The sequence below is a fragment of the Galendromus occidentalis genome, unplaced genomic scaffold, assembly GCF_000255335.2.
Source record: "Galendromus occidentalis unplaced genomic scaffold, Mocc_1.1 scf7180000077524, whole genome shotgun sequence".
Taxonomy (NCBI): domain Eukaryota; kingdom Metazoa; phylum Arthropoda; class Arachnida; order Mesostigmata; family Phytoseiidae; genus Galendromus; species Galendromus occidentalis.
Window position 1 is genome coordinate 1493879 of NW_003805512.1, and position 24295 is coordinate 1518173.

General features: G+C 51.4%; 1 protein-coding gene across 1 annotated transcript; it reads right to left on the reverse strand.

Moving 5' to 3' along the window:
• Positions 1–715: 715 nt before the first annotated feature.
• On the reverse strand, positions 716–23159 carry kat80 (katanin p80). The gene is made up of 7 exons (XM_003747732.1): positions 23034–23159; positions 2775–3789; positions 2174–2641; positions 1766–1965; positions 1412–1619; positions 1021–1311; positions 716–915 (listed from the first exon to the last, which is right to left on the reverse strand). The coding sequence occupies exons 1-7, from the start codon at positions 23157–23159 to the stop codon at positions 716–718; spliced, it is 2508 nt and encodes an 835-aa protein (XP_003747780.1).
• Between the last annotated feature and the right edge of the window lie 1136 nt (positions 23160–24295).

Below are 24295 nucleotides of genomic sequence, written 5' to 3' on the forward strand. Positions count from 1 at the left end.
CATGGGGCATTGAATAATCGAACATTTACACGTAAAGCTATTCTCTCCGGCCCCACCTACCCCATTCGCTCTCGGCGAGAGAGATCACTCGCTCCTCCTCCAGAGCGACTGAGATGGTGTACTGGCACTTGCCGAGTCACACATGGAACTGGTCAGGATTGTCAAGATCGAGAGTAGTCCCGAGTTTCCTCGCTAGTATCCTCCTCGATATGATCAAACGACTAGGCATGGGCAGGGCCACCGGGAATGTTTCTTGTTGTTCAAGGTCGGAACGACACGCTCGAGAAAGCTGCTCCGGCCAATCCAGCCGCGATTCCTTCCGCTGCTGGATAGATACCGAAAACGGTTTTTCATGGAAAAAAATCTAACTCGGGCTCGAGAACAACCGGCTTAAATTAGGGTCTAGCGGCTTGTAGACATCCTGATACATTAACTGATGGGTCATCTCAGAATCGACGGGGAAAAAATCTCCGAACGAAAATGGAATGTACGTCTCGGAACGATGATGCGCCAATCTGGGTCGGCCGGCTCTCGGAAGTTCACAGAGCCGCGAAGGGTTGTCAGATACCTCGGCCATCATCCGGCCCCGTATTTTTTGCTGCTGCTTTCAGTGTCGTAGAACTTTTAGCACGCGACAGAGATTACATCATTGAAGCAATATTACATATGCACAGCGCCCACAATCAGGCAGATCACGTAGTTCACACGAATCTCGTCAGTCGAGCATCTCCATGACTGCTAGGAGGTCCCTGAATTGAGAGCCTACTTTCCCCTGCATGGTTTGCCTCTTTAGGAGGAAGGATCTGATCGTCATCAGCGATTCGTGACAGCCCGAACATTTTCCATAGCGTTCCTCGCGGCTGAGGTCAACGCCGACGCTTCTGGGTCCTGCCACGGTGTCCTTGATGATGGTTCCTGAGAATGAGAGAGACGATTACCAGGAAATTCTCCACGAACGTACTAGATCGGAGGTACACCATTGTGGAGGAGATGATGGAACAAGTACACTGAGAGGCTCACCGAAATTTTTGAGGACGAGCTTTATTCCCGAAATCGCCGTGGCCATCTGAGGCTCGTATTTGCTCTGGATGAGTTCGTACATGGCGGGGAGGAGCAAATGGCAGAGGTCGAGATTCCACATGGCAGACCGTAAGACGAGGACGTTGAGCAAGTCTACGAGAACTGACGCGTCCCTCAAGTTTAGAGCGACCTCGACCGCGGCTCGAGGATCCTTAGGATTCCAGCGAGCATGAATCTGACGCAAGCCGTTGAGGCGATGCATCATGGCTACCATCATGCCGTTGTGTCCAGCTGAAGGAAAATGCTCTGGTTCGTACTTCGATCCGCCAAGATGGGAATTTATACTTCCGATATTATCTCTCTTCGCAGAATGGCCCGTCGGAACACTAACCGCTGATTTTTTCGATAGCTTCAGTTTCTGAAATTGGAACGCTTGATCGCGGACCCCGGGAAAGTGACTGGACGTGAGCCGGCAGAAAGTCGTCAAAATTCAGACCTCCGCCTCCAATACCGCCACCGCCTCCACCGCACGTCCCGTTGCTACCAACGGACTCCGTGTTGTATCCTTGCTTCCCAGGTTGGCAGACAGCCGGTGGAATCTGGAAGAGTTGGTTAAATTATTATTATATAAAAAATAATCAAGAATGTGATAAGGATGAATGTAGGACAGGCAGCCGCGCGATACTTCAGGTAGCACATATCGCGGATCAACTTCAATGAGTTTTCTAGGGCAGGCCAAGCTTACATTCGTCACGACTTCGGGGTGGACGACAGCTGCCGCTTTGACGCTCATGACTGGCTTCACGATTGAGACGAGACTCTGTTCTGACGAAGTTTTCTCGGCGGTTCGTCGAGGAAGGAAATTTTGCGTTTTGACTGGGGTTGAGGGTTCACTAACTGGAAGAATCGGAGAGAGGTCTCCACTCGAGGTGGAATTGGCAGTGCCTGAAACGAGCAATCAAGATTGAGTTCCAGAAATATTCCGCGAAAGAAAAAAATTTATATGCCGGATCTAAATGAAAGGATTTGATGTCGTCTTCCGATGCTTCGACTCCTGATCCGCTGTTTCTCTTGACCCCCTCCCCCTGAACATAACTTCCGAGGAATCAGCTGACTCGAATCCCGGCTTCTTTCAGAATTTTCCAATACACACCCGTCTTCCGGTTATTGTCGGAAACGCTGCTGAGCGTGGAGGAAGAGCTGCTCAGGCTCCCGTGGTGCTGCGTTGTTTCCTTGATATTCCCCATTGAGTACGAGGAGCGCATGTTGCTCGTTGAATAAGCGGTATTGCCCTTGTTGCTTGTGTTATTAGTATTACTGACTGTGTTATTGAAATTATTCATCGCCGTCGTGGTAGTTGAATTGACTGAATTCTTGTTGCCAGCTGTGATCGATTTGAGACAGTCGGAACTCTGAAGGTTCCTCGAAATCACAGGATCGACACGCGGAGGTGAGCGAGAAGGTCCTACAGGGGTCGTCGTCGCTATCGAATTCGGGGCTGCATCCTTGATAGGTGGAAGACGGAAAAGCCCCGAACCCGAGTTGCTCATGACGGGATACGAATCTCTAGGCGGGCTTCGCGACAACTCCTTCGACGGGTGGAAGATTTCGTTGTACGAAGCTGAAATGCGGGAGAGTTTTTGTGACGAAGCCGAGGCGAAAGGGTCGATATCGCAAAATACTCAGATGACTGCCTAATTTTTCCCTATCCGATGTTTTTGTTTTCCACTGCTCGAACTCGCAAAGGGACTCACATGGCTCCATGATGCAGACGTCATCTGTACTCGACGGTTCGTAGCTATCATAGGAGTTGTCGGAGGCCTCTGAAGAGTTGATCTCCCTCTTGTAGGCCACATCCAGTTTTCCGCGTGTTTTTGTGTTGAAACTTCGTCTAGGGTTCGAGCCCAGAGGCGACGAACGACGGAACGATGTCGTCTTCATTGGGACCTCGTCGATGAACGTCGTCGATCCGGCGAAGGGCTGAACTTTGTTGGTGTCGAGAACGTATACGCAGACGTTCGTCACGGATTTACTCGCGGCCACGATCGCTTCTTTACCGACCATGAGGTCCTCAACCCTACCCCATCCCATGACAACTCGGTCGAATGTGTTCACCGTCGGCTCCCAGCCGTAGACCCTCATGAGGTCGTCAGCGCCGACCATTATTACGTCTCCGTCGGGGTGGAATCTTGTGCAGTGTACCTGTCCCGAGTCTCCGCTCGTAGACGATATCAGATTCCACGTTTCGAGATCGTAGAATTTCACGCTGCCGTCCTCGCTGCCCGACGCCAACAAGTACTCGTTCGGATGGAATTCTACATCGCTGACGGGGGCCTGATGCTCATTGAATTGGGTTAGCATTTTACCCATGGCCAGATCCCACAATTTGATAGAACCGTCGTCCCCGCCAGAGACTATCCATCGTCCGTCTGGACTGAAGCGGATAGAGTTCACTTTTTGTTCATGGCCTCGATACGTGTTGATGCAGCTCCGTCTTCTAGAGTCCCACAATTTGATAGAGTTATCACAGGAACCTGACGCGATAAATTCACCGTACGGATGGAAGTCTATGCACTGCACCGATGCCTTGTGCCCGTTCAGTGTGCGGAGAACCCGAGCTGCTTCGAGATCAAATAGTTTCACCGCTCCGGAGTTCGAACCCGAAGCGAGAAGGTCTTCGTTGGGATGAAATTTGACTGTGTCGATCGGTGTAGTATGGCCGTGCAATCGGAGTACGCAGTTGTAACGCGGTATTGTCCATAAATTGATCTGCAATGAAGGAGGAGACGTCAGTGTACTGATCAGCTCTGGTCGATTCGCAGAACCTAGAGTTTCCCACGGGAAATTCACTCCGCGCGAATCTCGTAGGACCTCCTCAGAGGATTGGGAACTCGGGATGAATCGTTTACCTAATGACACAAGTCAAAATTCGTGACAAATCGTCAGTCTCGCCAGCAGGCTCCAGTACAAAAGCCTATCTTGGCTGGTTTACGCAACAAGCCGCGGGAACGATGGTCATTTAGCCCAGCTCATCTCGTACATAGACGTCGAGTGAGAAAAGATCCCACGTATGTGTAGCCAACCTTGAAAACGAATTCCCAGCCCGTATAACAGCGGCTCGGGGCGTATATGCCAATGTTTTCGCATTAGAATTACTGTTGTCGTATCGACTTAATCCACACCGCGCGGTAAAAACTCAGCGAGTTACGTGTACTCGTGCGCGGCTCGCTGACCTTTGCTCGACACTGTGTGAAGATATTCCACCATTTTTCCTCTTCGAAGACCCAAAGCCTGATCAGGAGCCTCGCATGATCCGAACATGACGAGGAAAGTCGGAAGAAGCCGGGATTGCCTCGGTTGACGTATCAGAGGAACAGGAAGACTCCGGAAGAATATAGTGAAAGGATGGCAGATGATGATACTTCCATGTGGAGAACCGAACAAAACCGAAGAGCATAGTGGTATGAAGGAAGGATGGCAGATGATGACAAAACACTTCCATGAGAGAGAAGAGTGTATCAGGAATCGGGATAGGACACCAACCTCTCATCGAAATTTCGGCTAGAACAACCAGCCGCCGAAAAAAATAAAAGCGTTATTCTTTCTCCGGAAACCCGTTTTTCAAGCACATGGACATACGTCCCGCGGACTCGGGAGCGGTATCGCGACGGAATCCGAAAGATTCATCGGTCATCCGAAGAATCGGAGACGAAGAGCAATGATCGATCCCGTTTCCCTCCCGACAGCGATATCCTGAGAAGCGATGAGACCATGTGAAGCTGGCTCATCTGATCATCGCTCTGATCACTCAATCAACCGTCGACTGACCAATGGGACCAGATGTTTGGATCATTCGATGTCTCGTCAGCGTCTCCGGCGTCTCGTCAGAGTTATAATAACCCCTGGCCGAGCCGCGTTCGGCTTCATTTTAGAGAAAGCATTCCGGGGTATTCCATCATCGACGCACGGAACAAGAATACTGTGGCGATCCGACGACCACAGAAAAGCTTCTGCTGCCGACTACCCACGCTCCTCCACGCAGTGACCTAGTACTGCTGTAGCCGTTGCTTCAGCGTCTTCGCCTGGATGTACAGTGGAATTTTTGCAAATCTATCATCTGGAGAAGCCCACATCGGAAATGACGAGAATGATAGATATAGAGGAGAGATCAAATGATTTCACGCCAGCCGATGCATTTCGTCGAGCCCATTTCGCAATTCTATACGATTTCGAGCGGGGATATCGTACTTGGGACAATCTATCGGAAGACTCCCGAATCGAGTCGGCTCAGAAAGTCATGCCACGTGGATCCCCAGTCATTTCTGAAAAGAATTCCCGTCGGCACCGGTGGAAATATCCGGATGGATGCACAAAGTTTTCCTCCATTTTGCAACAACTCGGCGAAACGACGGGACGGCATCGGATGTTTCGGATCCGCGACAAAGTCGTGTGGCGATGTTTCCTACATTTGCGAAGCGCCCGGAGTTCCCGGCGACTCTTTTCCTGCCTCCACTAATGGATGAGTCGCCCAGCGAGCTCATGCCTCCCAGCATTACGATAGCCCACCGCTGCTACCGATTGTTGGAGGAACTTGTTAGCTCAAATCCCGAGACAAGACCATCAGTCGGTCAATCGGTGCTCGATGCAGCTGAACTCACGATGACGTTCGCGTGAGGTCTGCTCAGATTCCCGCTCTATCGCTGGTCAGTTCTTGTCCTGTAAATGGACAGCCGTAGCAGAAATGAGTTCTGATGGCAAACGGCGTCAACAAAATGAAGGCAACGCTTAACCTCGTTTCGTCCGGTCACTGCTGCATCAAACGGCAGCAGCCGTTTCGTTGACAAGAAGCCATCTCTCATGACTTGGGATACGCCGACACCTGGTTGTCGAGCTACGTGTGCAGCGACCTAACTTCCTTTATTTATATGTTCGCGCTTCTACCGGAACAGCGAACAGAATTACAAGCGGTGTCGACACCTAGACAGATTCTATCGACGCCGTCAGTTCTCAGATCTTTCGCATCAAGCCGGATTCGGATCATTCGAGGAAAAGAGCGAGGAATTGAGCCCTTCCTCGAAGGGAGCTGCACAGTTATCCACTAGGTAGATGGCGAAGGAGTTTCGAGAACCCAATACAGACATGGAATCGGATCAGTCTTCGGAGAAACGATGTTTTGTGACATGGATTCCCGTCCGGTTTCGCATGTTCTTCCGCGGCAACCCCGATGTCGTCAATGGTGAGCGAACTCCTTGGTCTGATTGTGAGTAGGAGAGTCGATGGGGGAACGATGGCGGCCTCGCACAATAGGCTTCACTCATCCAGTGAACTAAGTCACGGCATAACTGATTAAAGTAAATTATGAACCAAGGTCCAGGGAACTTCATTCCGCGGCTCATAAAGGTCACCGGCTATCTTCGGATGAGCCACTAGGAGTAAATTTGGCTGATTCTCATTTACTCCACAATGCAGCCTCCAAACCCCAACACACCTCCCAGAATTCGAGAAGGACGGTCTAGTCTCTCCCGGCTTATAATGATTGTGAGAGATGACGCTTTTGTATCAAGGAAATCTCACTCAGACGTCTGTGTCGGAGACATACCGAAACTCCCCTCTTTGAACTTTCATCATGATGTCGGGAACGGCCAACAGTCGACGGATACGAAGTGGATGAATTCGGACCGATGCTCAATAGCGAGGAAAAATGAGCAGACCGCGTGGTCTGCTTTTTGATTTTTTCTGGAAGAACAATGCGAACAGACCCGACCCCGAGCCTGATCCCGACCATGACAATTAGTTCTCGGTGTTTTCAAGAATGAACAAAGAGCAGAAAAAACTGTGACACGATGAAACATTCCCTTTTTCCCAGTCGGATGGGAGAACCGCCTCCTGGATGCTTCAATTCGTAATTATTGCGCTCGCGTGATGTCCTTTGCCATGGCGGGCTCTCATAATTACTCCGTGTACGCGGAAATGTCCGACGGCGGACAGGCGGAACAATCTCTTCCGGCCGCCCGGAACCCACCCCCGCACGATCAGAGTCAATCCTTTCGTCCGTGTATGAGAACGGCCGGCGCGATATCCGATAAAATCCTCAAGAAGATTTCCCCAGAATGGTTGCGTCAACGTGTACGACTCCGTTCAAGCATTGACATTGGGACGAATCCCACACAAATTCCATTTTCTAACGAAGCTTGTTTCCACATTTCGGGAGACCGAGGAGCCGCCGGGCAGTTTGACGCCAAGATTTTGTCAGAAGGGTTTTCCATGGATCGATCAGCGATGCCATCGTGAGAGTCGCGTGGTCGAGTGGAAAACTCAAAACTTCGGCCTGAAGCGTCACCATTCAGATTTGAGAATCCATTGACCGGAAATTCGACCGTAATGGCTCTTGACTCATACGGAATTATCTCGACGGGTAGCTCTTCGACTCAGATTTCTGTCCGATTGGCTGTGACTACGAGTAGATCTCTGAGTGTGTGTTTATCAATGTTCATCGGCTTGCGGGAGCATCAGAAAACCAAGGTCCCCGCCCACAATTCATTCCAAGGCATTCGTCCAAGTTATTCTCCGGAATCGCGGCGCATCCGTCCGCTCGACCGTCGACGCTGGTCTTCAGTCGCTGCCAGCGCCGCCGTATCCCCAGGCGTGGGTCCTCTGGGCGCGATAAATGGAATGCTCCGCAGACTTGGTACAGAAAAACATGGTCGCTACCCTGTCGGCCCGCACGCTGTCGTGACAAACAACGGACACGGTCAAAAACGGGAGAATTAAAGCCTTCGGTGCTGTCGCACGATCTTGCGGGCAACATCAGCGACTGCTGGGAGAAGAAAAATCGACCCGAAGTGTCGCACGGTGGCCGCAAAAATATAAAAAAAAGAGCGTGAAAAGTCTTTCCACGGCTTCCCACAGACGGGAGGAAGATCCATTCCGGTGAGGTTCCCATCCAGGTAGCAATTTCATCGAAGACACAATCGCATCGAACAATAAAATCTTCGTGCTGCGTCGGCACCGGTCGCCGCAATCCGAGCCGGCAACTGCTCGCAACCAAGAATAAGGAGAGTCTCGAAACTGATTCCGGTCCCCACGAAGCTACAAATGGCTTCCTGTTTAGGGAAACATACGAGCTGATCATTTGAATCGCGTCGCAAGTCACTTGGACCATGGAATCGGAACTTACTTAGTAGTGCCGACTGCCCGGTCGAATGCTAAACCACGGCTTCAGGGGAGAGAATTCGAAGCAAGAAAATCTTTGAAGAGCAAACGAAGGTGCCCGATTCCGAGGGAGGATGACGTCTTTCTGCGGAGACATCGGTTCGGGTTCCGCATGCTTTTCTGGAACGTCCGAAGGCTTCATCGCCGATCACAATCAACGCTGGTTCTCATGACGCTCTCGAAACTAGGGAATGACGTGTCGTGTATGATCCAATGTCGGAAGCTCCAGCGTTCGGACGAAGGTAGCCTGTGGGCTCACAGAATTCACAGTTGTTGAGCTTCTGAGCTTCCCAACATGTTAATCGAGGTGGGACAGGAAGTACGCACCATGGAGCATGCGCCTCCCGCGACTGTTGTCCGCCTACAATACCACGTCGGCTGGGCCAAGTTGTAATATTCTCCCCCAGCTAAACTGAATCGTTTGACAACGCTGAGCATCGGATCCGGTCAGCGGGACTACCGTCTTTCTATTCCAGACCGTCGGGATTTCTAAGAATGGAGAACTAGACAAAAATCTGGTTTCCTTCGGTGCCATCGGAAACCGAACGACTTCTCTCATCTGCTCCGTGATAGAAATGAAAGGCCTCGCGGTCATCGTCAAGTTGAATTTCTTTGTTCAGCTTGGCGAGTTCCGCCAATGCAGCTAGCTCCGCGCCGCTCCTTCGAGACCATACATATATGACAGAATGATGTTTCCTCCTGAATGTCCGAAGTCTGGATGAGCTCCGTAATTCGCTGCGATTATCCGTTCCAGCTCGATTCTCAAAAGTCAAATGACAGCAGCAATTTCGGTTTTTGTTCGGGTTCCTCCTATGATGCATTCGTTCTACAGAAAGGAGAGAAGCGACCCTTATCATGTCTCACATTAGAGAAAAACTCCCTTTCCGGATTCAGCTAGTGGGCGTTCGGAAGGACACAGGTCTGCGGAACTCCCCTACGCGATCGAATGATTCAAGGAGCATAGAGGAACAGCTTGAGATGAATTAATCGATTGCGGCGGCATGAGGAGCGGGATATATTCTCTCATTCGCTGAGCCATTCCTGGGTTGCTGCTGACGAGGAAAGTTTGTCTGGCTACCCCAAACACTCCCGATGTCACGAAACGCCTCATCCAGCTCCGTGGGCATGCGGCTCGGTGGAGTTGCGCGGCTTCCCCAATGTCGAGCCGCAGAAAGCTCACGCCTGACTGAACACCTCAGAAAAATTATTCCTCCTCGTTCGCTCTGCACGTAACAATTCTATTGCGTTTCCACCTCGCTTCCTCGCCCAGAACGAGTGTGATTGTCAAATATTGTGATACAATAGAAACGTTCAAATATAGTTTAAAGAGACGGACGGATATAATCTCGCGAGGGAACGTCTCGATCTCAGGCAATGTCCCGGAATGAACAGGAATCTCGAAATGAAGAAGAAAAACAGTGGAGTTTCCCCGATGGAGTAAATCGGAAACACTAATCGAGCCACACCTGTGCAGGGTCGAATCCTCGCGGTAATAAGTGATTTAGTGATCGGGAGCGGCTCGTAAGCATGAGCCCGAATATTTTGATTAGAGCGCACCTTCCCAGAATATTCCTCGAGAACCCAGACAGAACGAGCTCTCGACGACCAGACAAAAACACAAGAGCCAAATCGATATAATAGCGACGGAAATCTTGAGGTCGGGCTCAACCGGCGATACAGTCAGGGAATACGATTCCCCGTCGGACGGAAAGTATTCGATCTATTAGCCTCAAACAATCAATCAATCTATCAAAATGTGGATATCTGTTCCCTGATTCTCCGATGAGTTCATCTTCGTGAAAGATGGAATCCTGAATGAAAGGTTCCTGTCACCAATGAGCTCGCTGCAAGGATATGTCCAAGGCCAGATCGGGGACTTTTCAGCTCGCCTCATGAGTGCGGTGGTCGATACGCGTCGCCGGCAAAATACTCGATCGACCACGGACTAGGTCCGACTGTGTGAGTATACGAATTCACCGCCGTCGATTCACCTCAAGTGAAACTATGTATTATTTCAGAATCGCGAGGATCCAGAGGATTTCGAAAAACTCAAGTTCAGAGTTAGGGCTTCATCCTGGTGTTTCAGATGATGCAAAAACGATTTTCTGTTTGTAGAGTGATTCTCAAACCTTGCGATGAGAGGAAAACGCGGCCAAAAGTAAAATTAGTCGTTGCCTTACTAAAATAAGAGTAGAATTTCGAGCTCTGATCTGAATCTTGCGGGTTGTAATTTGTGGCTGCTGCCCGGAATTCATTCTCTTACTCGGCTGGATCCTTCACAAAAGAACAAAGCCGACGAAAGACAAAAATTTTGAAGTAAGCAAGGCCAACTCTTCTCTGAGACAGTATTCACCGGAGTTCTTCTGGACGGTGTGCAGACGAATAAACGAGCACACGAGGGAAACTAGAAGAGACGTTCAAACAGACCCCCTAAGGCACTCTTTCGTGGTGTGTCTTGTCAGCCCACTGGATAACTGACAGGGGTGATCGAGCAGGTGTAACCTGGTTGTTAAAAGGAAGAAAACCGGAATAGGTAGATCGGTGGGACTCGTTCAATGAGGAATCATGGACCTAGGTACACACGATTCGAACACCGAGAAAGGGGGAAAATATATGCAGTAGAGGTCCTTCCAAGAATTTCCAGCCGGCGCAAAATCAATATTGAGGACGGGAAGCCGTATCTCATGAGGTCCGAAGGAGGTTTCGGGAATTTCAAACTTTGACAGCTTCTGGAGGAAAACGGAGCCCTGAGAAGCGTTCGACATTTTCCCGAGCCCTAGCTTCCGTCGGCAGGCAGCAAAGTCACCGGTTGCCTAGAAGCCAGCTGGCTGATTATTTTGATCCGTCGAGCCCACCCGTTGATTCCCATGTATGGTGGACACCGCGATGGAGCCCTCCGACGGCAACACGCGCCGTCCATCAAACGTCTCAGATCATTGAAAGTTCGCTCTATCGGTTGCTGGACCCGAGAGAATACTGATTGAAAACATCATCCGATAGATCCGTGGATGTACAGATGAAGTTCACATATCACCGCAAGCGGCCTCAAGCAACCGGAGAGCGATCGACACAGACGGCCGGCAGACCGAGTATTTCAAAGCATTTCGACAAAGAATTGAATTACGAGTTTTCCGAGAAATTATCACCCGCTCGCGTGTGCACTTCAGGTTTCCTGAGCACCGGAGGAGGTTATCATCGGATTAGAGTTGTTCTTCGGTTGACGAGTGGACATGAATTCCGGGAGTGGAAAACAATGTTCTTCCGACTTCTTTCGCTCAGCATCGACAGAAGCTATGGATTCCCAGCCGGATACATGGACCGTACTGGCGCACGCGGTTAGCAGGTCCCGACATCAGACCCTTATTGAACGCATCGATGACCCTGCGACTTATAGGAATGCTTGAGGCCGAATGAAGACGAAAACGCCTCGCAAGACTAATTCATTGAAGGTCATACAACCAGTGTTCTCGGTCTGTAACCTCAACCCGTTATGCGGCTTCGCGAGCGAGCGCCATTCCAGAAGAGGAGCTTTTCAAGACAAAACGCTTAATTTCTTTGTTGTAGAGCGAATAATGGTGAATCTCCGCTCAGCTTTCCTCTTTCTGACGCTGGGTTATTGTTCTTGAGATAAGAAGAGCCTCCCAGTCCCGATTGTCGATGCTTCATTTGATTAACATGAGGATGATGGCGACGTCGAACACAATCATAATAATAATAATAATAACAAGGACGATGAATACGAACAGCATCGTGTATATGATGGAGGAACGAGCAGCGACAAAAACGCTTCATTACTTTTCGTCGACGCGGAGCCGCCCACAGGGGTACACGCCTGCGTCGAACAACTTCAGTGTGTGTCGTCATGGAATTATCATACGATTAAATCGGAATAAATAGGAACACTCTCTTAAGTGGTACACAGTGGTCGTGAATACGAGCGCGAATCCCCCGTAAAAATTTCACTTTCTCAGCCAGGAGACATGTCAATCAGGAATTCGTCATTTGATCGTTCGCATGTCGCGCATCACAGTGGTTGCTCCGAGCGACACTGCATTCGTTCGTGTTCACCGCTGTCACCGAGACAGCAATAACGGCAACACCACCGAAAACCGCAGCAACGAATCGATGCCGTTATCGGTCGCGTCGACGTCTATCATGAAGCGATTCGGTCCGTTACATGGCTTACAACGAGGAAGGTTCATAGATATCCAATTAAAAGGCGATTGTGATGCGTTTTCATCATGTAGAGATGGTTCCGTACTAACTGTGTATCAATCAGCGCATTATTCACGCGCGCCAGTGCTCACACGACGACTTGTGTGTACCTGGGGCAACGACTACAACCGTGATTACCTCATCGCACCTGCGTAAGTGGTCGCCCGGAGGCCTTCCGCCTCCCTGGTGCGACGTTGGTGAACGCCAATCGGTGTTTCCAACTTGTCAGACCCAGCATCGATGGGGACATCCGATATGTATTAGGATCGAGCGCGAAAGAATGAGAACCCCGACTCGATGAACCGATGCCTCCGGTAGTTCCTCCGAGTGAGTGACCGCGCAAGGGATTCAGGTGACTCCGCCAGGTCTGCGAGAAAGTGACGCGGCGCTTCCCTTAGGATGCCTTCCTCCCGCCTCAATCTATTGGACTGGCTTACTTTGCAGCCAGGTGACCGCTTTGTTCAGCGACACCGTGCTCGGTATCGTCGCCGATGCGGTACCCGAACCGGGCCACATCATCCTACGTTAGGTTGTTCACCGACGGCCGCGAAGGCGGCGACAACAAGGAGGCAGCCAAATGGAGAAAGTAGACTACATGATGTAGTCGACCGCCAACTTCCTATTACCAGACCCATTCGCTCAGCTCATCAGGTCATTTCCTAGCTCGTCAGTCGCTCGGGTGGGAGCGACGGGAGCAAACGATGAACACGCCTTGTTTTCTAACATGACACAAGGGCCTCCTCCGACGGGCCTGTCCCTCGGGCCTCCTGTTCAATTCGGCAGTAAATCGAGGATAGACCGTTCCTATGACGGAATCCTCGACGACCCCCGATCATACTTGCGCCTTGCGCCCCACCGAAATTCCCTCCGAGTGTTGGCGATCCCGGCCGATCGGTCGGATTGTTCATCGCACCGAGGCCTGTCGTTCATCGCCGTTTCGACAGACCCTCGGTGTCTATTCTAATTCCCGGGAAACAAAGGATTTCCACATGTGCTTCGGCGTATTACTGAAGCTTCGCCATCACTCGATGTCACCGTCGAGACTGCGACGCATCAGTGGCTCCGTTCCACAGTAATCAAGCTGACAAGTTCCTTCATGTGAAATTCATCAGCTCCGTGAGCATGCGAATCTTTCGGTGATTGACAGCTTCCTCCCCTAAATTGGCGCTCCCCTCAGGTGAGAAGTCCTATCGCATCGGGACCATATCGCGAATCGCCGTCTCTATCGGTCGCGTTCCTGACGGAAGTTTGGAAAGGCTCGCGCTACATAAAGGTTCTGAACGAGGGCGGTGCGGGACCGATCGGTCAAGAGAAATCATCCAGAGGCAATCCATCCCCTTCGTACACATTGGTAGTTTATTGGTCGGCTTAGTCAGAATTGCCGGTCAGGATGGCAGCGATCCTGAACGTCGGCCGGTCGATGTGGCCCCGTAAATTTTTCGTGACTCTCGACGCTCATGATCGTGAATACGGCGGCTGGAACTACGGAGAATCGCTGCGCGTTTGTTCTCCCAGCTGTCTCGGTAGAATTCGTCACGATATTTCCAGTTCCTAGTCCGCAGCCATGACCAGACTTGGATCCGACAATAAATAGCTCGAGAAAGGGGAAGCATTCGATAGGGACTACGCCGAAGCCGGGCGTGACGTAATACTAGACACGAGAGACACAGTTTGAGTGTTTAGACTGAGGTCTACGTATTGGAAGTTTTGGTCAGCGCAGCTCTTCAAAGACCGCGCCGCCAGAGCAAGGGATCGATACACCGCCCTAAGGGTAGAGCTGCAAGTTCACCTATGTACGTCTAAAGATGTTGAGAGCCGACGGACTGATCCTTCGGAACTCAAAATTGAGTCGCTATAGGCTCAGACTTCGATGTGCCTGTCCTCGAAAAGTGACGGGAGGGCTCCAGGAAGGGGGAAAATCCTATCGAAGCGAGAAAAACTCCGTGCCATGGATTCCGTCATCCAAAACGGGGAGAAACCGAAGGAGTTCCCAGATCCATATTGTTCGGCATGATAGCATCATGAATCCAGCTGACGACCCTCGACAGCAGGATCGGATAACGGTCACTGCGGAACGATATCTGTCCGGCCGTTTTGTCCGTCCGAGGTTTTGTTCGTTGCTTGTTCGCGTAATGTCGACCGAGAAGCACTGTGAAAGACCCCAGTTGACCTCAGAGCAGGTGTTTCGAACAAAGTGCGATCTGCTGATAGCTGACTGACCGGCTGGCTCGGTGTTTTCTCCCACCGTAAGAATACCGCAGTTCCGAGGAAATCCAGGGGGAACCGAACCGTCCTACAAAGCGCCGGACAGTCGGGTGGACAAGCAGGCGACCCAACAATCAGAGAGCTTGAATGCTCGACTAATATGGGAACCAACCCATCAGCTGTTATGAGTGGCCGATGGAGCTCTGCGCGAAGAGCGGTATTCGATCACGGAACGAGTCGGACCGTTCGCGAAAGTCGCCCTCACCGCCGTGCATGATTGTAATTCTTCCGTCACGATCGACTCATTGAAGTCCCGCTGCGGCGATGCGTGACGTCATCCCGTCTTACAATTAGTTTCCAACGGGTTTCCAATGTCTGTTTGTCCTGGACACTTCCTTTGTGACCACACCGCCGTTCGACTTGGATACGATCGAACTTCGACAAGCCAACGCTGCTTGGAATTGATGCTCGGTTATCAGTAACTTCCACGACGGAGCGCGTGACGGCGCTTGAAATCATCTCGGAGGATGCCCAGCAAACAGAGCAGTCGGCTCACGCCTCCAGTCCTAAGAGACATTCGCTTCCTCGCTTCAATCGGATAGGAATATTATCAGCTTAAGGAAGACGGGGAAAAGAGAGCCATAACCGACTTCACCGCGTGATCTGGTTCACGTGACTCCCACGCAGCGGACTGACTTCACTCACTAGACGGCGACCGCCTTGGCTTCTTCATCATCGCGTCTCATAAACAATCTCTCATTCGGCTGTATGTTATCGCTCTGATCCCTTAGATCATGCAAACGTCGACGTACTAAGCCGCCGCCGCACATACAGCCGAGTGATTTCTCACATTGACCCCGCCGACCTCTGTGGATGATGGTGTGATTAAACACGGCGCCTGAAAATTATATGCCACAGACAAAAAGTCATATGCACGCGTTGAAATCGACGTGGATATCTGAGCCTGGAGGGATCGAGAGTCCGATTCGATCGTTGGCGTGGAGGCAAAGCGATTTCCCGTGCGGTAACGACGATTTTTGTCATCGAGCCGGATGACGGAATTTGATCAAATTGAAGCGACCTTGGCCGTCGTGCTCTGATTTGGATTGATGGTCCGCGCGGAATCGTATCGATAGCCTTAGCCTTCGAATGACAAAGATTCAATGGATTCAACAATGAAGGCATTTCTATGATTCCGTGGCAGCTGCTCCTCCGCGAGAAATGAATGAGTGAACGACCGAAGCTTTCTTCTGGCCCTACGCTTGGCTCAAGATTGTTGAATGCGGGCTTCAAGCATTGAATCGAAGGCTGAGTGCGTCGAGAGTTGCGAGAGTATCATCGAGAGCGCGTCTCCAGAGTCTCTTACGTCTACGTCGCGCTTGGGAGGAAGCAACGAAAGCGAAATGCTGATGACGCTTTGCGGTCGCTGAGAACACAGTACCGGAACACGGATCGGCATCTGAAAGAACCGCTATCCGAAAAAGCATAATCGCCTTTTATCCAGTCGTTCTTCTCGCTGCTGCCGTTGTCGTCGTCGTCGTCGATGCTGTATTGGGTTCATCCGTGAACCATTGTGGTCGGCTGTTCATTGTACGTACGCGAAAGGAATGACCGGCACACCGTCGATCTCATGGAGAAAACGCACAGAGAACTGGTTTGTACCCAACCGATGAAGATGCGCTTCGCCTCCCGAAGAAACAGAAAGAGCGTTTTAAAATAGAGTTGTGGCAGCGGCGAAACACGTTTTCGTGCTTCCATGGAGCGCTTACCAAATTTCAACGTGAAAAGAAAAACCATTATGCTCTTTTCGTGGCCATTCATAGACTATTCTATTATATCAGCCCCGCGCGCCACTTCAGCCAAGCCACGCCGCGATGCGCCCGGTTGGTGACGGCAATACCAGCCCTCGGATATAGGTATTCTCTCATTCGGGCCCGATAGATCAAAATGTAGCCCATCATCGAGTGACGAGTCCTTCGATTTCGATCTCGAAGCAGATCCAGCCCCCTGTCCGGGTTCCCCGACCCGCCTCGGGGATCCTCTGCAGCTACAATCGTGAGAGAGGATATCACTTCCGGGAGCTTCGTATGTCAGTCACACAGGTCTTGACCCATTTGGAGGCCACGTCGCTGCGACTACCACACCCCACGTAGATGAGTCGAGGCGAAGCCATGGACAGCGGATTCATCGGCAAAGTTCCGAGGCCCTTACCCTCGGGGAGAGCTCGATGCCCTCGAAAGTTCACTAACCCTCGGTCCGAGAGTACCCCTTCCCTCCGTTCACCCCCGTCCCCCGACCCGCTCGCACCATGAATGTGCAGACCTGCTCACAATTGAATCCTCGTGCGTGCTTCATATTGGCTCGAGGGAGACGGTTTCCATTTCTCTCGAGCGTCAGGTTTCCGATCGTAAATCAATCGAAGTGGACAAATGCTGCCATCGGAGCAGATATATCACAAATCGTGAAAGTTTTCACGGTCCGCACATCCTCGTCTACCGCCGCGGTTTCGAATAAGTCTGAGATTCCTCTGACTTTCGAAATTTTCCCCGGCCGGGAGCCCTTTAACGATGATAAATTTTTGCAGGACAGTGGGGGGAAGGGAGTTCTCTGCAACGAGGGGACACGGGGGGGGGGGGGAATGCTCCCGCTTATTAGGCGCTGTTCGCGCCCGAGTCGCCGCATGATGAATATTGAAGCACGAAAGCTCGTGTGTTGTGTTCGCTTAATCGGACATACGCGGAAGTGTTCGAGCGGATACTCTTGACGACGAAAACGACAACAGCCGACCATCAAGCCTAACATTTACTCCTCACATAACTCCACTCACTGCCTACCGGCCGGCTGGATTGCAACCGCCGCCGGTGGTTGTTGGTTTGTCTGTCTGTTCGCCGATCTATCCGTTCGTCCGTCCCATCGCTCGTTGTTTCGTTCGTTCACTCGCAAGCTTCTCCCGCAACTTGTCCACAATCTGTGCGTTAAGTGACCTCGTCACGCCAACAACATCGCCAGCCGCCAGTCAGTCAGCCAGCAAGCTAGCAGGCAGCCGACAAACATAGCCGGAAAAGAAGTTGTCCAGTGGGACCGACTTCCAAGATTCGGCATTCTCCACATGGTCATCTTCGATACATCCCTTCGCGTCTACTTTTTGCGAAGGGGAAACGTTGATCCGGCGAGCGCATACGAGCAGCTTCAAGACGCAGTCGCAAAAGCAGCTCAAAAAACCGTCCTGCGGGTCTATCAATCCCAGTCTGCGGACACACTCTCACTTGCCGAGCGACAAGCACGGTGGGATTAACTGGCTCACTCTCCTATTTCGTCCTTTGGGATTTATATATCGGTGGCTAATCAGCTAATCGCTGCCCATTCGGCCGCGTTCAGAGCCTGTCCAGCCAAATGACCGTTGCGAACAGCCCGAATTCCTAAGCGTTTTCGGAACGATGTCGTCCAAGCCTTAGCTTCTCTCTGGACATCTGAATTTGATTTACGGTGTTCTCCAGGTGAATCTAACGGTTTATTGATGTTGCTTACTCCCCGTGCGCGACGGGGAGGTCTTTGAACTTTCACTGCTTGTTGCTAAGTCGGTGAAGCATCGCTGCCCAGAGAAATACGCCTCGGTGGTGGCGGCAGCGGTTGCTGCGATGGTCGTGGCGGCGGAAATCGCCAGAAGTCAGAAGCTCTGTCTAAAAGAAGCGCTCCGAGTCCGAGCCACCAGGCACCAAGTACCTTTTTTCTTATTCTGGCGGCACTGCAGCGAGAAGGCTAGACACCACATTCCGCCCGCAGAAAATTCCGCAGTAACATCCGATGGAGACTCCACTGGACATCTGAGCCGGAATCTAAACGGTGCAACGGTACGTCGCACAAAAGCCGTCCGAGGGCCGCCAGCTTCCCGCCTGGAAGCGATCCCTCATTGACTTTCGGCATCTCGGACGATATTGACAACCCAGTTCTTTACAAACCATCAAAGTATTCAAGAAGCGTCCACATTTTTTCCAATCTCATCGTTTGATCTTCGGCGTGGGCTCGAGCACAATCGAACGCTCCCGAATCGGGATCCATGCCGAGAAGCGCCTCCGCTTCGGAAGTAGATCCAATGCTTCCGAAGCACGTCAGACGAACGCAAGGCACGAGCACTCGATGGGGTAGAATTTCAGAAGTCACATCGATATCCGTAGATTGGTCACCTCTACGGTTCCGCCAATGTCCGATGGGCGAAGAAAGGGGGGCCACAACACGAGAAACAAAAAAATCGTTTCTGCTCTTTGATAGCATCCTTTCTACTTGATTCGTGTCATCCATTTGATTTTCGTTTCGAGCGGAGGGGTTTCAGCGCTGAAAACGACCCACTTATATTTTGCAAAATAATGTCCGCAAACTTCCGACGCACCTTTTGGAGGAGTTCGCTTTTTTCTAGCTTTCGACTTTCCCGAAGCTTTGAACTTTTTTTGCATTTGTTCAGAGCGAAAGCGATCATCACAACTACTATCGGAGAAGACAAATCAAACGGACCAGCAATGGGGCCGCGATAGCACTCGCAATCGGCCCCAGAAACACCGAAGGAATTCTCCCGATCTATTTCATGAATCCACCGCTATTTCCCCGATTTTCGAAATAAAGCTCAGCGAACAGCATCTGGTACTCCTTGAGAGTTCAAGGCAGCGAGTATTTATTCCGTTTGTGTTTCGAATTCTCGAAAACATTCTGAAGAGACGCCGTCGATAAGAATATCTTTCAATTGCAAGAATTGAGGTCTTTCGCCGCTGAGTTCAAGACGGCAGCAAGAGCTGCGGTCGTGAGCAGCGATCCCTGGGCACACCTGAGGTCCAGTCAGTCATGAAACCATCAAATTTTTTCCTCCTGATCTTGGCGGCATCCATCTACTTGATCATCGGTGTTCGCCATAGCAACATAGTCACTGCGCACAAGAAGTTGCATCAAAAAGAGCTGAAGATAGCTTGAGGGATTTTAGTCCTTTCCGAATTTCATTTCTTCCGAATCCTCGTGTGATACCCTTACCCTCCACCCATACGCAGCAGACCGATTTAGTAACGGGAACTTCTCCTTCTGATATCAGAATCATCGGACATTCCTCGAAATCGGTCGAGACTGACCCTCACAACAGATCTCCGGCATCAGCGCCGCTGGATGATTGCGGAGCCCCGCTTTGTGCCCTTTCGAATCATTCTGTGTAGATAGAAGATTTTCAAATACCTACGCGGCTCAGGACGTCCACTTTCAACATTTCTGGAGCAAGCAAGGAAAATAAAAAAGGTGCTTTGGCTCCAAACGAGCGCTCATCGAACGGCATAAGAAGAACGAGCCAAGCAAGCAGAGCTTTCAAACTGACGTCAGCCCATGGGTAGACGAATGGATGGATTGATGGAAGAATGGATAGATGGACGTTCGCTAGCTCGGTTGCTCGCTCGATGGTCCGACGGCGGGTCGATAGCTTCACCCATAAAACACGACGGCAGACGGAAGGGACACCTAGAGAATTTTCGCCGGAAAGCCAATACCCTCTGGGAGAAATCCGATGAAATGTCTTCATTTCAGCTAAATTATCGATGAGCGGCGAATTCCATGAGAGAACCGTATCGATAGTATTTCTCTTCAGAATTCCATCTTCTAGTCAGCAAGCGTGATCATGGCACCAGCCCGATTCCTTCCACCAATGTTCCTGCTCAATGCGAGGAAGCAATACGAATTCCTGAGACATGGTAGCTCGACATGTCATGCCGATGACGGATAATGGTCATCGTCGCGAGAATCCTCCATACCGTGAGCAGACAATCACGGCACTTCCGTGAGCTCCACTTCCTGTATGCCGATCTCGTACCCGCCTACTTTCGAAACACTGAGCCCGAATCGTACCTACCCGACATCGGAAAATTTAACAGATCAGCGATCCCTCTGAGTTCGGTACTCATCCGATAGCCTTCGAGCGCGCGAACATGCACATCGCTCAGGCTGTTGTCCAAGCGCGAAAGGAGAGGATCGAGCTTAGATCTCCGGAGTGAAATCGGTCATCGCCGCATTAACCAGGATAGATTGCGAAGGGATTTCCCTGTAGATTTGCTTTTCTCCTACAGGCAGCCGGCCGATAAGGGGGGAAGGGAATCCCCGAGGATGGATGCGATTCACGGAAGAATACACCTGAGTATTTGGATCGGGTCTGCACTGTCATCCGCTGCCGGAGTCCGGAGAAAATCAGAGGCGCAAAAAGTGTTGAAGCCGCGATCGACTTTTCCCTGCCTTCGGAATTGGAATCGAACTACCCTGTTGGCCGTTAGGGTGGGACACTCCTCACTTCGAACAGCACAGTCCCCATCTCGCCCCTGTTGATCTGACTCCTTGCAATCGAAACCCAAACTCCGTAGCCAGTGGAGTCCACAGGATTCTTCTTGAGGGGGGGGGCGGGGGCTAGATGGGGTCCTCGCACAGGGCTGATTTCCAACATGGCGACCCGCTCCTATATCATAGTACCTATTACGGACTCTCAATCTGGGATGGGGCTATAGCCCCCCAGCCTCCCTTTGCGGACGCGCCTGTCCGAAGCCATGGAGTAGCGGAGGGTTTTCCGTACGGTAGCGGGCGGTCCGGACTGGCCGAAATAGTTTTGCTCGCTACGTGAGCCGCACCCCAATCATCGCTCCACCGTCTGTGCTTCCTCTGAGATTCCCCGAACGGGGAAAAAATGAGGGAGCCCAGGACATTATGCCCAGATCGTCTCGAGTCTCGATGAATTCCCGAAAAGCTTGCTCGAGCTCTGCTGGTCGGCAGCCTTGCTCGGGTAAGTGACCACAGCAGTTTGAACGCTGCCACGAGCGGAGACGGAACTGCCGGGAGAATGAACAAATGAATTGGAAAAAAATGTACGGGAAAAGGATGAATGAATGAATGAATGAACAATGATCCTCAACAATCGTGATGCGAGCTCGGTTAGCGGAGGCTAGCCTGCTGCTTCCAGTTCTCATTCGGAAAAGCAGTAAGGATGGACGAGCGGATGAACGAGCGAGTCAGACGCTGTCGAGGCGTTCCTCGCTGTCTGAAGTTTCAGACGAAAATGAGAAGTTTACAAATGTCTTCGGAAACACGGAAAAGCTGCACGCCGTACTAGGCTCGAGTATCGGGTTTCGCGGCTGGCAGCAGTTCATCACCCGGCGAAGGCAGCCTGAACCCTCTATAGTTCGTCCTTCTAGTTCCCAGTCGGATCATTTGTTTATGAAACCGGAGCTGATGGACTAAGGCTGTGTGATTCGTATGTGAAGGAGAGTACCTTAGTCTTCCCGGATGGAGGTTAGATAAAAATGATCTCTTCATGAACTGAGCGCCGCTTAGCCGTGGCACGACTCCCGATTCAGCTTCTGCCCAAACAATCAACCTTTGACGATTCGAATAGAACCTTGTGGGAGAATTAGTGACTTCGGAAAAGAGCCCACGATTCGCCACGCTCTGTGGGAGTACCGTCGAACAACTCTTCACGTAAGGAGGAACAGGAACATCGACCCCATCGACGGGGACCAGAAACACTGGCTGAACGTTTTCTGAACGATGGTCGAATATAGCGGTAGCAGCGATAGGGCTTGCCGAGCCGGCAGCTGCAGTAGACGCAGCCCAACAAAGCAAGCAAGTTCCACAAAGTTCCTGCACATCGACGAATCTGCTACCAGAGCTCAACGATTCCCGCCGGCACCAGGGATAATCTCGAAGCCATAACGAAAGCTCAAACTAATCCATGAGTCAATCCCCACAGCTTCTAGACGTCAGACACGTACGGAACGGCAGAGAGATCGTCATACGTAGCTTTCGCTGGTATCCTCTCGGAATCGCACGTAGACAACCTGAGCCAATGTAGCGACGGGAAAGGCTTCACTCTAAGAGAGAGACCGTGACAGAAATCCGTGAAGCTCGACCAGGGGCTTCCGAGCCCACGAGATGAGACCCCTGATCGGACTGCGCAAGTACGATAATTGCCGGAATCGCTCACGAATTCGAGGGATTAGAGGGCGGCATGCACCCTCGTCATTTTAGACCTCGGGAGAGAGCGGAAATAAGCTCGCATTATTTTCTGTCGGCATGTGTTGTGATTGCTGCTCGGCTAGTCGAATCATTGCACAAAACGAGATCGATTATCCCGAAGGAGTCTTCAGGTGAATTGCTCTGCCTTGTCCAGCGTTCGACCAACGACCTATGGGCTTGAAGAGAATCCAGACCCGAAGTGAACCGTGGTCGTCCCGTCGCACGACTGCGACGACCCAAACACCTGGACGGCCGTTTGTCGGACTTCTGCAACGTCGATAGAGCTGAGGGCAGCCCCGTCTGCGGGACGTACAGAGCCGCGGAAATCCTTCCAGTGCTCGAATAGTGTTGAGGACACTCACCTTCTTGTCGTCTCCAGCGGTGGCTACAACTTTCCCACTTTTCCTCCCGATGGAAATGCAGTTGACCACAGCGCCGTGCGCCACAAATTCGTGCACTTTTGTTGCTCTGCGGGCCGCGCACGCCATTCTCTCAACGTCGCACGTAATTCCTATAGATTCATCCACGCTAGCTGGTTAATTGAGGAACACTGACAATAAAAAATAAAAACAACTGTAGTACTCATTGAACGGGCTTTCGCTTCGGCTCGTCCACATACGACCAGAGCCTCTAGCAGTCTGAAGCAAAACTCACGACGAACGTCCCACAGTCACGAACCGTGGCACTATCGGAGAGAGAGTCACTGTGTGAGAGGGTATCAAGGAAATTCTGTGCCGAGTGACTTTTTCCCGAATCTCCCCTCTGCCCGCTCTCCTTGGGAAAAAAACGCGACCCCGTCCCGAGAAAGCGTCCTCTGAGCGGTCGGGAATAAGCAGAGCTCGTAGCTCGCACTTCTCCGCGTGAATGGAAGAAGAGACCGTTCCGTGATTTAGTTTTAAGGGACGGAACGGTGTCAGATTCACGCTGATCCTGCGCGAAAGGATCGTGGCTGGAGTTTTCGGAAAATTGTTGGCAGTTGGGAGCTGCGCATCCGTACTCGCAAAACCATTAGCCGGGGCCCGGATCTCAGCGGTACACGATGGACCAGCTCGGAAACTACGTGAGACAGATGAGTTCCGGCAGCATGGAAGAGCACTCAACGTTCCGAAGAGCCGGAGTTCCTCTCTCGTCTCTGAACTTCCGAAAGAACTTATGCACAGTGCTGGGCTGTCGAAAAATGAGTCAAGATCCTCGCGGACGACACCCTCACGGCGGAGGCAGGTAGGGGGGGGATGATGGGGCAAGGATGAGCTGATAGGAAACACCATTCAGCTTGAGAGTTCTTGAGGAGGGAATTCGACGTTTCTCCTCGATCAGCCTGACAAGGAGGCCCTCTTCCCCCGATAGTGGCGCTCTATCGGCGTGAAAGTCTGAGAACTCTTTCTAGCACTCCCCTTATCGGCTCGGATCGGGAGTCGACCGAAGATTTATACCAATGGATCCCACGACATGATCATGTCGAGGCTCGTCGAATCCTCTCGTCACAGGGGTCTCGTCAACGGAGAACATTGTCGCGTTCAATGATCATCTTTTCGCGAGGCGTATGGTTCTCGTCTCGTCACATCCCATGGGATCGTCGAGAAAACTTTGTCGCTCGCTGACTTAAGCACTCGCGGTGCATCGT